At 39.6% G+C, this 15,811-nt stretch overlaps 1 protein-coding gene across 2 annotated transcripts in view; it reads left to right on the top strand.

Moving 5' to 3' along the window:
• The window catches only part of scube3 (signal peptide, CUB domain, EGF-like 3), a 316,073-nt gene that overhangs the window by 296,035 nt on the left and 4,227 nt on the right, over nt 1-15,811 (top strand). For both annotated transcript variants that reach the window (XM_034172863.1, XM_034172864.1), the window contains 12 exons: nt 5,772-5,894; nt 6,021-6,137; nt 6,228-6,323; nt 7,171-7,287; nt 7,384-7,545; nt 7,638-7,841; nt 12,028-12,189; nt 12,300-12,467; nt 12,562-12,723; nt 12,803-13,000; nt 13,107-13,259; nt 13,704-13,783. In XM_034172863.1, the coding sequence (XP_034028754.1) occupies nt 5,772-5,894; nt 6,021-6,137; nt 6,228-6,323; nt 7,171-7,287; nt 7,384-7,545; nt 7,638-7,841; nt 12,028-12,189; nt 12,300-12,467; nt 12,562-12,723; nt 12,803-13,000; nt 13,107-13,259; nt 13,704-13,783 (1,742 nt within the window). The remainder of the gene's footprint in view (nt 1-5,771; nt 5,895-6,020; nt 6,138-6,227; nt 6,324-7,170; nt 7,288-7,383; nt 7,546-7,637; nt 7,842-12,027; nt 12,190-12,299; nt 12,468-12,561; nt 12,724-12,802; nt 13,001-13,106; nt 13,260-13,703; nt 13,784-15,811) is intronic.

Genomic DNA, 15,811 nt, shown 5'->3' with positions numbered 1-15,811 from the left:
ACCTACGATCCATTTTTGAAGTTGAAGGAAGTTGGAAGACAGGGTAAGAACCCATGTTAACTGAGGAGAACACACAAACTCCACACAGAAAGAAACAAGTCAGAAGTGAATCTGGGACCTTCTCACTGTGAAGCAACAGTGTTAACCACTAAGCCACCGTGCTGCCCAGATATACATTATTCTGCAAAACAATGACCACCACATAAACACATAAATACTAGCTTTACAAAGCTCACAACACTGAGGCAGAAATGTGTGACGAAGCCTAATTGTGTTGTACTGTAATGTTTTCCTGTTATTTCTTCCCATCCTTGTGTGTATCTTTGGAATTGCATACTATAGTGTACTCTGACTTGTTCTAATAGCTTTCTAAGATCCATTCCAGCCACAGTGAAGACTAATAGCTGTCAATTCAGGGAAGAAATGACCCAGAATTGGATTTGTAAGGCTTTTACTCACATGATGGACCATGTTCAGGCGACGCTGAAGGCCACAGAGGAGAAGATGGTCAGGTGTAAATGACTCTCTGTACTGTTGTTACAAGAGCCAGTGATGAATGGTTCCCGCTCGCTTTTCATCGCCGCCTTCAGAACGTTAGATAACCCTACAGATTTATGACGCTCCCTCTTGTACTTTTTCCACTGCCAGACATAAGCGGGGTTATGTTATTCCCAGTGTGGTTGTCCAGACGACATATAGCTGGCAAACAATCTCCAAAGTTGTGCTCAGTGTTTAACAATAGACTCCCCTTAAACAAATCCAATTAGGTCACTGACCTGCTGTCAAGTGGAGTCCTGTCAACATTCTTCTACAATGAGAGTGAATCCAGTCATTTTTCTTCTCTGCTCACAAAACATTCTGGTAATTTCTTACTTATCAGCTAAGAAAACAATCTTGCTGTGAACAAATGCTCAGCGTATTTTAAAATTAATTTCCTTTGAACTCGATATAAACGCATTATATTTTTAATTGAGCCATGAAACTGGAAACTACAGGGCTGTAGGAACTGGGACGGTTTGGGGGGGATATGCTCCCAGGCTCCAAATTTTTTTTAATTATATTTTTTAAAATGCTTCCACCAAACCAGCCATGAATTAAACCCCACCCCGCTCATATTTCTATTTAAAACGTTCGCATCTGCTACACATCAACATTGTGTTTTTCTCCAAGATAAAAAGTTATCAATGCAATGAAAAAGCTGTGCTTTTATTTTTGAAATGCATTACAAACTTTGTTATTTTTGGCAGTTATTTAAAGAAATAGTCTCAAGGAATTATCACCAGATTAATTCTAGCACTGCAAAATGTAGCCTGACTGTAGTTTTTAGTACTATAAGGCTAATGTTATCTCTTAGTGACCCAGTTTATTTATTTATGTATTTGTGGCAGTAACCAATAATACATCCGCTAAAATTAAAAGCAAATGCATAGCAATTGAAATTCAAAATTTTTGTATCAATGCCATTATTGTTACTGCCACACAAATCCTTTTTGTGATGGACTATGCCAAAGTTGTCCCATCCTCTTTTGAAATTATTCCTGCATCCATAGGCAAATAAGTATACCTTCTATACTCACAGTTGGCATTAATATTGAGGACTTTGGTGGTGGTGGGGGAAGGGATGTCATCTCATAACCAGACTTTCATATATATCCACAACAGCAGGTGACAACCCATGAAAGTGTGGACCACATAATGGAAGTCACTGTGATCATCCTGGAAAGAGTGTTCCTCTAATGTCAGATAACCATAAAGTGTGCAGAAGTTATGAAGCAAGCTGTACGTTTGTGGTCATAAATGCAGCAAAGACATCAAACAACTCTCAAGTACCCATGAAATACAGCATACAACCCCTGGCAAAAATTATGGAATCACCGGCCTCGGAGGATGTTCATTCAGTTTAATTTTGTAGAAAAAAAAGCAGATCACAGACATGACACAAAACTAAAGTCATTTCAAATGGCAACTTTCTGGCTTTAAGAAACACTATAAGAAAGAAATCAAGAAAAAAAGATTGTGGCAGTCAGTAATGGTTACTTTTTTAGACCAAGCAGAGGAAAAAAATATGGAATCACTCAATTCTGAGGAATAAATTATGGAATCATCCTGTAAATTTCCATCCCCAAAACTAACACCTGCATCAAATCACATCTGCTTGTTAGTCTGCATCTAAAAAGGAGTGATCACACCTTGGAGAGCTGTTGCACCAAGTGGACTGACATGAATCATGGTTCCAACACGAGAGATGTCAGTTGAAACAAAGGAGAGGATTATCAAACTCTTAAAAGAGGGTAAATCATCACGCAATGTTGCAAAAGATGTTGATTGTTCACAGTCAGCTGTGTCTAAACTCTGGACCAAATACAAACAACATGGGAAGGTTGTTAAAGGCAAACATACTGGTAGACCAAGGAAGACATCAAAGCATCAAGACAGAAAACTTAAAGCAATATGTCTCAAAAATCGAAAATACACAACAAAACAAATGAGGAACGAATGGGAGGAAACTGGAGTCAACGTCTGTGACCGAACTGTAAGAAACCGCCTAAAGGAAATGGGATTTACATACAGAAAAGCTAAACGAAAGCCATCATTAACACCTAAACAGAAAAAAACAAGGTTCAATGGGCTAAAGAAAAGCAATTGTGGACTGTGGATGACTGGATGAAAGTCATATTCAGTGATGAATCTCGAATCTGCATTGGGCAAGGTGATGATGCTGGAACTTTTGTTTGGTGCCGTTCCAATGAGATTTATAAAGATGACTGCCTGAAGACAACATGCAAATTTCCACAGTCGTTGATGATATGGGGCTGCATGTCATGTAAAGGCACTGGGGCTGTCATTACATCATCAATAAATGCACAAGTTTACGTTGATATTTTGGACACTTTTGTGATGTTTAAGGATGATGAAATCATTTTTCAAGAAGATAATGCATCTTGCCATAGAGCAAAAACTGTGAAAACATTCCTTGCAAAAAGACACATAGGGTCAATTTCATGACATAGGGTCAATGTCAACGAGCAGATGTGATTTGATGCAGGTGTTAGTTTTGGGGATGGAAATTTACAGGGTGATTCCATAATTTATTCCTCAGAATTGAGTGATTCCATATTTTTTTCCTCTGCTTGGTCTAAAAAAGTAACCGTTACTGACTGCCACAATCTTTTTTCTTGATTTCTTATAGTGTTTCTTAAAGCCAGAAAGTTGCCATTTGAAATGACTTTAGTTTTGTGTCATGTCTGTGATCTGCTTTTTTTTCTACAAAATTAAACAACTGAATGAACATCCTCCGAGGCCGGTGATTCCATAATTTTTGCCAGGGGTTGTAGCAGTGTAATGTTTAAAGATTGCCAGCCAAAAATACTTGAAAATACAGTCAGAAAACCTTGTCATGGTTCGAAATGCACCATTGTGTCAACACGTGGTTGAAAAAAACATGAGGGGCTGCCTATAAAATCTGCTTAATTTGAATGTTTTTTTAATAAAAGCATTTGGTTTACTAAAAGAAAAAGATTTGGGTTTAGGGTTTTTTGTTGTTTTAACAGTTTCTTCCTGTTAAAAAGGAGTTTTTCCTTCCCACTGTCGCCAAGTGCTTGCTCACAGGGGGTCGTTTTGACCGTTGGGGTTTTTCTGTAGTTATTGTATGGCTTTTGCCTTGCTATATAAAGCGCCTTGGGGCAACTGTCTGTTGTGATTTGGCGCTATATAAATAAAATTGATTTGATTTGATTTTTGTTTTTAACAAGAATATTTTGAAAAAATGAGGTTGTCATATATTCAGAGCAATGCAGTAGGTTTGATTATATTGTATGTTATTTACATTTGCCCAGTTCCCCCTTTATGCCCATCACAAACAAAACACACAATTGTGTAAAACACAAAAGACAGAGATGAGGAATGAAGTTCACATTAATCTCTTTGGCTCTAATAATGGGAGGACCAGTGATGTCAAGCCATCAGTTTCTGGCAGATGAGCTTCTCTATCATCAGCTCTTCATTGGAATTCTTTGTCATTTAACTTGAACGGCTTCGTAGTGGCCAAACACGGCTGATGAAGTCATCAGGCCTGCAGACTGTTTTTATTCAGGGTGAATAATCGAATGAGACAAAGAGAAGCTTTTCATATCAGCAGACCAGATCATCAGTCACTGCTATTATCTGTCTCGCTCTCGGGGCGTCGCCGCTATTTTCCCGTGGTAGCATCTTCATCTCTACCCAATAAACTAATTTTCTGTTTGAGATCTATAGCTGTCTGCTGCCTGTTTCCTGGGTTCTTTAAAATGATTTTACTTCAGCATGGGGATGAAAAAGCAATTGCGTTTTACGCCACACGCCACAAGTCTCTGTCTTTCTCCGTGAAGAGCGGAGATGCTTTGAGCATGAAATTGAATGTGGTGACATCAAAACCAGGAATCACTTCTGTTTACATGCAAACACATTAATTCTCCAAGAATGAGAGCGTCTGACAGGATAAAGTGAACCGACCTGACAGGAAGTCCTCATTTCTCTCAGCGCTTTCCAAACGGTTCGTTTTCTCTTTCAATTATTTCAAAAGGATTAAATCCACAGGCTATAAAACAATGTGTAGACTAAAGTATAGAAGTCTGAATGTGTCAAAAAGCTACTAAGCATGCAGCAAAGCTACAATGATTGATTATTAATCAGTTATTAAATTTATTAACTATTTTGCTCATTCATTCATTTGTTTGTTTGTCCTTAAATGCAGAAAGTCTAATTTCAGCTCCTTAAATGTGAACATTTTCTTGTTTCTTTACTCTCTCAAGCCAATTTAATGACATCATCTTGAGCTCTGAGGAACATTGATCAATATTTTTCATTGTTTTTTGATATTTCATGGGCCAAACAGCTAATGGATTAACCCAGAAAACAATCTACAGGTTGATAATTAAAAACAAACAGTCAGTTGCAGCCCTATGAAACATGCTAGGATTTTATTTTATGTCTTTTTGTGTCTAAGAGGTGAAACTGTGTGCAAGATTTTCTTTGCCTTTTTTCCATGATGCCTTTTTAATTTTGGGAACTTTATATCCTTTATATATTGGGATTTCTTTTTTTCTTTTTTTTACTTTAAGCTTTCTAAATTTGTAAAATAGCTACTTTTGTGACAAAATATCTGAATGCAAGGTTAAAAGTTATGTATAGAATTTTTATGATTTTTAAAAAAAAATCACTATCATTGTGACAAACTGTGCGTCTCCACCTTCACAGTTAAACATATTATGGACGTTGTCTGCTGCTCTATCATCTTACCTGTGGAAGTTCAGCTTTCTGTAGCCCCCATAATGCCATTAAATAGTCATAAAGACATCTACGGGTCTCACAAAACTCCTCCAAAGCAGTGATCCTCAACCATTTTGCACGGCTGCACCCATATTACACAAATCAGTATTTTGTCACATCTGTTCATGAAACCTGTGATTGGCAGGATACTGTATCTAAATCATCATCAAATGCACAGCACCACTTATTTGAATAATTTAATATAGAACACTAATATTTCTGTGTGTTTGTGTGTGTGTGTGTTTCATATACAATACATGTTTTTGTCCAAAAACATAATTATAAATGTGCCCCAGACCTTTGTAGATTAACTGCCTTGTTTTCTAGTGTTCTAATTTCATCCTTCTCATGAAAGAGCTTTTTCGCCTCGCGTGCTATGAACCATAAAATGAGTTTGTGCCTTTGTGAGCATGTACTTGTTCTTTTGCTGCTAAATGTCTCCATATCAACGTGTTTAATTGCAGATATTGATGAATGCAGTATAAACCGTGGGGGCTGTAAATACGGCTGCATTAACACTCTGGGGAGCTACGAGTGCACCTGCCCACCAGGGTACAAGCTGCACTGGAACAAGAAGGACTGTGTTGGTACGTGTCGCCGCTGCCCCCCTGTGGTTAGTTAGCTGTTGTACAGCTTAAAAGGCAGCTCTTGAACCAGTGTGTGGTTGTTTTTGGTTTTGCTTGAGGATGGTGTGTGATTTTATTTTCCCTCAGAGCTGGTGAAGTGTCCTCCTGGGATGGTGGCGCCAAAGGCAACTCTGACCTGCAGCAAAACGGGCAAGAAGGAGAGCTGCTCGCTCACCTGCGCTTCTAAGGCTCATTATCTGGCAGGTATGTCGCCTTATTTTCAGACGTACATGAGCAGCAGTCTCAGTTTATATTGATATTCTTTATAGTGTATGACCTTTTGACCTTTTGCAGAGTCCGATAGCAGTTACTCGGTGAGCTGTGGCATCCCCATTCTCAGAGGGAAGACTCCGTCCAGGCTCAACTCCAGCAGCAGTCATAGCTGTATAGGTTCGCTGCCGTCCACAACAGTATATTCTTTTTCATTTTAACTTCATATGCAAAAGGGAATAAAAGGTAAGGGAGGGGGCGATGCGTACCTCCCATACACACGTTAAAGTTTGATAGTGATTTCAGTATATAGGGTGAGTGTTAGGAGCGAGACCAATATGCCAGATGTTGTTAATATGCACATATCCAGGAAATGGTGTTTGTCAGACTATACTGATATAATTTAATGACATTTTATTGACGTTATCATGACATCACTTATACTACATAATGACAAATAACTAGGTGATTGATGTAAGCTTTGGATCACCTCTCTTGCCCCATTAGTGGCAGAGATATACTCTGCTATACTATACTGCTTTTAAATTAAGCTCTATTTGCACTAATATATATATATATATATATATATATATATATATATATATATATATATATATATATATATATATATATATATGTATCTATAACTTGTTGCAGTTTCTGCTGTGTACTCCAGTAGCCAAGCAATGACATGTTTTGGTGAGAATCCGCTCACCTGTTTCTGAGTGATGTTGTCCATTGACACAGACAGTCACAGACAGACACACCCACACATAAGCCATTAAAATACTTTGCCACACACCTGGCATACAGGGTAATAAACCACATAATGTACATGTTGGAGCATCTAATCCCGACTCAATCCACAACTTCACCGCTATCCCGGTAAATGTCCATTTTACACATTAATCCCTCCCCAGCCGCACAGAGCTCAGCCTGTCCTTCAGTCCTCATCATTCGCGTGGACGGCAGTGATTGTTGTGAGGTTGTGTTTTTTATCTGCCCACTGTGTTGTGTTTGTGTGTAGAGACTTTGGCGCCACCAGTGAAGCAGACAGCTTCTTTCAAGATTAAAAACGCTAAATGTCATCTGCACCCTAAACTGACTGGCAGGACGGAGGACAGGGGGAGGACTGTGGGACCAGGTAAGTCTGAGGTAGAGTGGTTGGTCCTCATCCGTTGCCTGATAATGATGGATCTGTGCTGCATGATAATTGCGGTGTGATGTTGTGCGTGTTCAGGAGGTGGGCAGCCCTGTAGTAACTGCCTGGTAACGTTCGTCAACCTTAAATGCGACTCGTCCAAGAAAACGAAAGGCCGCCGTGCTCGTAACCCCCCTAACAAAGAGGTAACGCGAATTACCGTGGAGCTGGAGGCTGAGGTCAAACCTGGGGACACTACAGGTCAGTCTGACATTTTCGACAGTTCCTTTCATGTGCGTGATTTTAACCAGCAAACTGTCATTTGTGAACATTATTCTTTTCTGGATAACCAGGGAGCTGCAACCTCAGCTGCCTCAGACATCGAATGGAGAAACAGGTTAAGACTTACATCAAATCTCTGAAGAAGTCCATCAATCAGGAGCGCTTCCTGATCCGGGTTGCAGGCTTAGAATATGAGGTGGCCCAGAAACTTCCCCAGGCAGCTCCCACACAGGAGAACTGTGGACCGGGCTCAGAGAGGGATAGTGGGCAATGTGGTAAGACGGGGACTGTTGGATGACCTGTTTAACTATCATGAGTTACAGCAGACAAACACTGAACCAACAACCATTCCCCCTGGATATATGTGTCCCACCACTATGTAGGGAGTATGCAAGACTTTGTCTTATCTGTGTGTGTGCACACATTAAAATAATAATATTTCTAAATGAATGATGAGTAAGTGAGTTTTTGTTCCTTGTGAATGTGATAATTTAGACTCTTAATAATTATACCATCTGTAAGCCCGGAGATGTTGATGAGCTTGTTTGGTTAGTGTATATATTTCCGTATTATTGGTACCACTACCACCACCCTGAATTTGTTTAATTCCTTAACAATAATACATGTTGGACAATGTAGGGTTAATTGATGTTAATTAATGTTAATTGACCCCCCCACCACACACACACACACACACGCCCGCCGCTCTGAATGTGATCATTCATGAACAATATGTTAAACATGGTACCACCTGCGGAGTAGATAATTACATTTTAGGGTTGTTTGTTGCAAATATTTACATATTAATGAGGATTAAGCAATTACTCTGGATTGCGTTCTGATAGAGAATTTAGATTCACAGTATGTTTGTTATGTTGATATCAGTAGAGTAACATGTACATATAAACTACTTAGGCTTTTAATTTAGATACATTCAAAACATTGGAAACACAAAATTTCTTAACATTGTCCTTTATTAACAAAAAACATCAGCAAATTAAACTTAAATTCAGGTATTTGCTTAATAAATGGATAAATGTCAAGAAATTGATCAGTTCTATTTGAGCTTTCCAGTTGTTAGTGTATCCGCGTCCAACAACCTTAACTTAGGAATACTGAGTAAGACTTCATGTCACTAGTGTATGTTATTGTGTTGACACGGTATAATGATATCAAGAATATGTAAATTAGGGTGCTAATTTCCAGACACTATGCTTGTTCTCATACAGTGATGAAAATAAATATTTGAACACCCATGATTTCTAAGTTCTCCCACTTAGAAATCATGGAGGGGTCTAAGCCTCTTGGAGTCTAAGACAAATTTCCCAGAAGGGACATTAAAGTGTATCGTATCATATCGTCTGAAATTTTCATCTTAGGTGCATGTCTACTGTGAGAGACATAATCTAAAAAAAAATCCGGAAATCACAATGTATGATTTTTTTTTAAGAATTTATTTGTATGTTACTGCTGCAAATACAACCCCTTGCAAAAATTATGGAATCACCGGCCTCGGAGGATGTTCATTCAGTTGTTTAATTTTGTAGAAAAAAAGCAGATCACAGACATGACACAAAACTAAAGTCATTTCAAATGGCAACTTTCTGGCTTTAAGAAACACTATAAGAAATCAGGAAAAAAAAATTGTGGCAGTCAATAAAGGTTACTTTTTTAGACCAAGCAGAGGGAAAAAAATATGGAATCACTCAATTCTGAGGAAAATTTATGGAATCATGAAAAACAAAAGAACGCTCCAACACATCACTAGTATTTTGTTGCACCACCTCTGGCTTTTATAACAGCTTGCAGTCTCTGAGGCATGGACTTAATGAGTGACAAACAGTACTCTTCATCAATCTGGCTCCAACTTTCTCAGATTGCTGTTGTCAGATCAGCTTTGCATGTTGGAGCCTTGTCATGGACCATTTTCTTCAACTTCCACCAAAGATTTTCAATTGGATTAAGATCCGGACTATTTGCAGGCCATGACATTGACCCTATGTGTCTTTTTGCAAAGAATGTTTTCACAGTTTTTGCTCTATGGCAAGATGCATTATCATCTTGAAAAATGATTTCATCATCCCCAAACATCCTTTCAATTGATGGGATAAGAAAAGTGTCCAAAATATCAACGTAAACTTGTGCATTTATTGATGATGTAATGACAGCCATCTCCCCAGTGCCTTTACCTGACATGCAGCCCCATATCATCAATGACTGTGGAAATTTACATGTTCTCTTCAGGCAGTCATCTTTATAAATCTCATTGGAACGGCACCAAACAAAAGTTCCAGCATCATCACCTTGCCCAATGCAGATTCGAGATTCATCACTGAATATGACTTTCATCCAGTCATCCACAGTCCACGATTGCTTTTCCTTAGCCCATTGTAACCTTGTTTTTTTCTGTTTAGGTGTTAATGATGGCTTTCATTTAGCTTTTCTGTATGTAAATCCCATTTCCTTTAGGCGGTTTCTTACAGTTCGGTCACAGACGTTGACTCCAGTTTCCTCCCATTCGTTCCTCATTTGTTTTGTTGTGTATTTTCGATTTTTGAGACATATTGCTTTAAGTTTTCTGTCTTGATGCTTTGATGTCTTCCTTGGTCTACCAGTATGTTTGTCTTTAACAACCTTCCCATGTTGTTTGTATTTGGTCCAGAGTTTAGACACAGCTGACTGTGAACAACCAACATCTTTTGCAACATTGCGTGATGATTTACCCTCTTTTAAGAGTTTGATAATCCTCTCCTTTGTTTCAATTGACATCTCTAGTGTTGGAGCCATGATTCATGTCAGTCCACTTGGTGCAACAGCTCTCCAAGGTGTGATCACTCCTTTTTAGATGCAGACTAATGAGCAGATCTGATTTGATGCAGGTGTTAGTTTTGGGGATGAAAAGTTACAGGGTGATTCCAGAATTTATTCCTCAGAATTGAGTGAGTCCATATTTTTTTCCCTCTGCTTGGTGTACAAAAGTAACCATTACTGACTGCCACAATTATTTTTTAGTTTTGTGTCATGTCTGTGATCTGCTTTTTTTTCTACAAAATTAAACAACTGAATGAGCATCCTCCGAGGCCGGTGATTCCATAATTTTTGCCAGGGGTTGTAAGTATTTGAACACCTGTGAAAACCAATGTTAATATTTGGTACAGTAGCCTTTGTTTGCAATTAGAGAGATCAGACATTTCCTGTAGTTTTTCAGCAGGTTTCCACACACTGCAACAGGGATTTTGGTCCACTCCTCCATACAGATCTTCTCTAGATTGTTCAGGTTTGGAGTTTCAGCTCCCTCCAAAGATTTTCTATTGAGTTCAGGTCTGGAGACTGGCCAGGCCACTCGAGGACCTTGAAATGCTTCTTATGGAGCCCTTAGTTGCCCTGGCTGTGTGTTTGGGGTCATTGTCATGCTGGAAGACCCAGCCATGACCCATCTTCAATGCTCTTACTGAGGGAAGGAGGTTGTTTTCCAAAATCTCGCAATACATGACCCCATCCATCCTCCCTTCAATACGGTGCAGTCGTCCTGTCCCCTTTGCAGAAGAGCACCCCCAGAGTATGATGTTTCCACCCCCATGCTTCACGGTTGGGATGGTTTTCTTGGGGTTATTCTCATCCTCTAAACATGGTAAGTGGAGTTGATTCCAAAAAGCTCTATTCTGGTCTCATCTGACCACATGACCTTCTCCCATGCCTCCTCTGGATCATCCAGATGGTCACTGGTGAACTTCAAACGGGCCTGGACATGTGCTGCCTTGAGCAGGGGGACCTTGCTGCCCTGCAGGATTTTAAACCATGACAGCATCATGTGTTACTAATGTAATCTTTGTGACTGTGGTCCCACCTCTCTTCGGGTCATTGACCAGGTCCTCTTGTGTAGTTCTGAGCTTTCTCAGAATCATCCTTACCCCATAAAGTGAGATCTTGCATGGAATCCCAGGTCTACAGTTTTGTCCCTGGTGTCCTTAGACAGCTCTTTGGTCTTGGCTATGGTGGACAGGTTGGAGTGTGATTGATTGAGTGTGTGAACAGGTGTCTTTTATACAAGTAACAAGTTCAAACAGGTGCAATTAATGCAGGTAAAGAGTGCGGAATAAGAGGGCTTCTTAAAGAAAAATTAACAGGTCTGTGAGAGACAGAACTCTTGCTGGTTGGTAGGGGTTCAAATACTTATTTGCAGCAGTAACATACAAATAAATTATTAAAAAAATCATACATTGTGATTTCCGGATTTTTTTTTTTGTTTGTTTGTTTTTTTTGTTTTTTGTTTTTTAAGATTATGTCTCTCACAGCGAACATGCATCTAAGATGATTATTTCAGACCCCTCCATGATTTCAAAGTGAGAGAACTTGTATTTCTTGGGTGGCTAACTCTTGTTGCTCCATTTGGTGTATTTACGAGTCTCTTTTCATTTCAGCAGTTGTTATTGACTGGATTTGTTGGGTATGTTCTCTCAGTCAGATGCATGCCGGGGTCGTACTACCATGGTGAGCAGGAGCGTTGTGTTCAGTGCCCACCAGGCACTTTCCAGGAGAAAGAAGGGCAGCTGGCATGTGACCTCTGCCCAGGCAGCGATGGCCATGGACCTGTTGGGGCCAGAAACATCTCCTCCTGTGCAGGTAGTGTGGTCCACAATCCCATGGGCAAAGACAAACATGTTTTTTGTGGTCAGATAAAAGGTTGTAATCCTCAGTAAACCTGCTGTCAATGTTATACAATTCAAAACCAGGTCAGTGTCCAACGGGGTACTTCTCCAGTGATGGGTTCAAACCTTGTCAACCTTGTCCACAAGGCACTTACCAACCAGATCTAGGACGCACTCTTTGCTTTCCATGTGGAGGAGGACTTGGCACCAAGCGGGAGGGTGCCAGCTCCTTCCATGACTGTGAAGTCAAAGGTGAAATTACATAGTCTACAGTACGTCCATTTAAAAAATATAAACTATTCCTGCTGGAATACTTTCTGCACTAAATCTCTTTGTTTCTCTGCAGTTCAGTGTTCTCCGGGTCATTACTACGATACCACGGTACACAGATGTATCCGCTGCCCAGTGGGGACGTATCAGACAGAATTCAGACAGAACTACTGTATTTCCTGCCCGGGAAACACAACCACTGACTTCGACGGGGCCACCAGTGTATCACAGTGCAAGAGTCAGTGTCACTACTGTCGCTGATGGTCATTTTATTCAACGTGAGCGCAAACGTAATTATTTTGGACGTGTATGTTCAGACAGGCAGTGTGGTGGAGAGATGGGAGAATTCATGGGTTACATCGAGTCTCCTAACTACCCTGGTAATTACCCCGCCAACGTGGAGTGTATCTGGAACATCAGCCCTCCCAGCAAACGCAAGATCCTGATTGTTGTACCAGAGATCTTCCTTCCATCAGAGGACGAGTGTGGGGATGTGCTGGTGATGAGAAAGAACTGTGAGCACACCTCTGTCACGTTGTACAGAATGAAGCATCTTTACATGCAAGTTTAGCATGAACGAGCGTGATTTGTTAACTGTGTCCCTTTCGTGTCCCTCACCAGGGTCAGCCACATCCATCACCACCTATGAGACATGTCAGACATACGAGAGGCCGATTGCCTTCACGGCACGATCCAGACGTCTCTGGATTAACTTCAAATCCAACGAGGCCAACAGCGCCAGAGGCTTTCAGATCCCCTATGTAACTTACGATGGTATGTGCTCGACTCTTATCGTGCTAGCCGACTTCCACCGAGTTCCCTCATGTTTGTAAAATGATGCTCAGTCATGGGCAAAATTCAGGCCAGTTAGTTTCACAGTCAGAAATGCTTTTCAAAATCTTTTGGAGCTTATCCACAAATCAAATAAGTAAATTTGACACCTCATGCAAATGCAACAAGCGTCAACCTAGAGGAGAGTGAATGCATTCATTGGATAAAAATAATTTTTCATGTGTATTTTATTATTTCTTGATGCTTCTTATTTGTCTCATACATAACTTTTTTCTGAGCCTCCAAGTTTATGCTACAACATATTATTCTCTTGCACCTGTCCTGTAGTTATGATTTCATTGTCCAATCATGTTTAGATATGACAAACTTGTTTCCTGCATTTTAATGAAGTCCTTAATTTTAATGTGTTTGTTTTTATGAATTCAGAGGACTATGAACAGCTTGTCGAGGACATAGTGCGGGACGGAAGACTCTATGCCTCTGAAAACCATCAAGAAATCCTCAAGGTTAGAAGTTTTACGACACCCACAGGTCATCATGCAAAAGCTCTCTCAGCTGGAAGTCCCTCTGAAAGTAGACAAATGGCTCCTGGATAAGATTGTTTCATCATTCAGCATTTCACTAGACTATTAAACGTAGCCTTTGCTAAGGAACGGAAAGCCTTTTGAGGAGGCCACAATGGCTCCAGCGGTAGAGTGGACTGACATCAAAGTGTCCTTGAGAAAGAAACTGAAACCCAAGTCACAGAGGGACAGGGTTTTTTCTCCCCCTTACAAATAATAATCCTGCTGGCATACCTTCAAACAAGTATGAAAATATGACTCTTGGATCCAAGCAAAAAATAATTTCTAAACTGTGGCTCTGTTCTACTAAGTATTATGAAGTCAGAGAAGCTACAATTTTTCGAGGTGTCCCATTAAAATAATTTAGTTTCATAACTTTAGCTTCCAAATGACTGAAGACAATCTACAGAACAATTAATACAGTTTGTTTGTTCTTGATCATCTGATGTGTTGATTGTTATAGCCTGGGGTTGAGGGAAAGAGGAAATACTAAACTACAGAAATCTGACACTGGTTTGAATGTCAGTTTTCAGTCAGTTCCAAGTGTACTCCCCAGCCGTGAGGATCATAAAAATCAAATAAATGTTTTTTAAAATTTGAACACAAGGGGGAGCTTTACACTGTTTTCACAAGAACAGTCTTGTGAGCCTGGTGGTCAGGAAGACAGCCCACTCCCCATAAATTCCTGTCTGTGATTTTGCAGAGATCAAAATCGTTAACTGTACGAGTAATTAAAGTAATTCTGAAAAGCCACTTAAAAGTTAAGTATTTGATCTTGAACAACACAAAATTTTAGACCTGTACACATTTAAGTAAACCCCTTTTTTATTAGACATTAATTTACTTTATATTATTTAAATATTGTACTTAATATTTTTAGAGTTCCCTATTAATCAAGAAATAGAAGGAATTTTTCATAAACAGTTTGGTACAAAAGCCTCTGTGTGTGCAACCTACATAAACCTTTATCACAGTTTACTAGCTGTGTACATCTTTTAAACTACAAGTAAGTGTGTATACATTCAGTTGTTGTGTACTTATCAGCTATACAACCCCTGGCAAAAAATATGGAATCACTCAATTCTGAGGAAAAAATTATGGAATCATGAAAAACAAAAGAACGCTCCAACACATCACTAGTATTTTGTTGCACCACCTCTGGCTTTTATAACAGCTTGCAGTCTCTGAGGCATGGACTTAATGAGTGACAAACAGTACTCTTCATCAATCTGGCTCCAACTTTCTCTGATTGCTGTTGCCAGATCAGCTTTGCAGGTTGGAGCCTTGTCATGGACCATTTTCTTCAACTTCCACCACAGACTTTCAATTGGATTAAGATCCGGACTATTTGCAGGCCATGACATTGACCCTATGTGTCTTTTTGCAAGGAATGTTTTCACAGTTTTTGCTCTATGGCAAGATGCATTATCATCTTGAGAAATGATTTCATCATCCGCAAACATCCTTTCAATTGATGGGATAAGAAAAGTGTCCAAAATATCAACGTAAACTTGTGCATTTATTGATGATATAATGACAGCCATCTCCCCAGTGCCTTTACCTGACATGCAGCCCCATATCATCAGTGACTGTGGAAATTTACATGTTCTCTTCAGGCAGTCATCTTTATAAATCTCATCGGAACGGCACCAAACAAAAGTTCCACCATCATCACCTTGCCCAATGCAGATTCGAGATTCATCACTAAATATGACTTTCATCCAGTCATCCACAGTCCACGATTGCTTTTCCTTAGCCCATTGTAACCTTGTTTTTTTCTGTTTAGGTGTTAATGATGGCTTTCGTTTAGCTTTTCTGTATGTAAATCCCATTTCCTTTAGGCGGTTTCTTACAGTTCGGTCACAGACGTTGACTCCAGTTTCCTCCCATTCGTTCCTCATTTGTTGTGCATTTTCGATTTTTGGGACATATTGCTTTAAGTTTTCTGTCTTGACGCTTTGATGTCTTCCT

Source organism: Thalassophryne amazonica, chromosome 6 (assembly GCF_902500255.1).
Source record: "Thalassophryne amazonica chromosome 6, fThaAma1.1, whole genome shotgun sequence".
Lineage (NCBI taxonomy): Eukaryota > Metazoa > Chordata > Actinopteri > Batrachoidiformes > Batrachoididae > Thalassophryne > Thalassophryne amazonica.
Note: the sequence above shows the minus strand (reverse complement) of the source record. Positions and strands in the feature narration are given on the sequence as shown.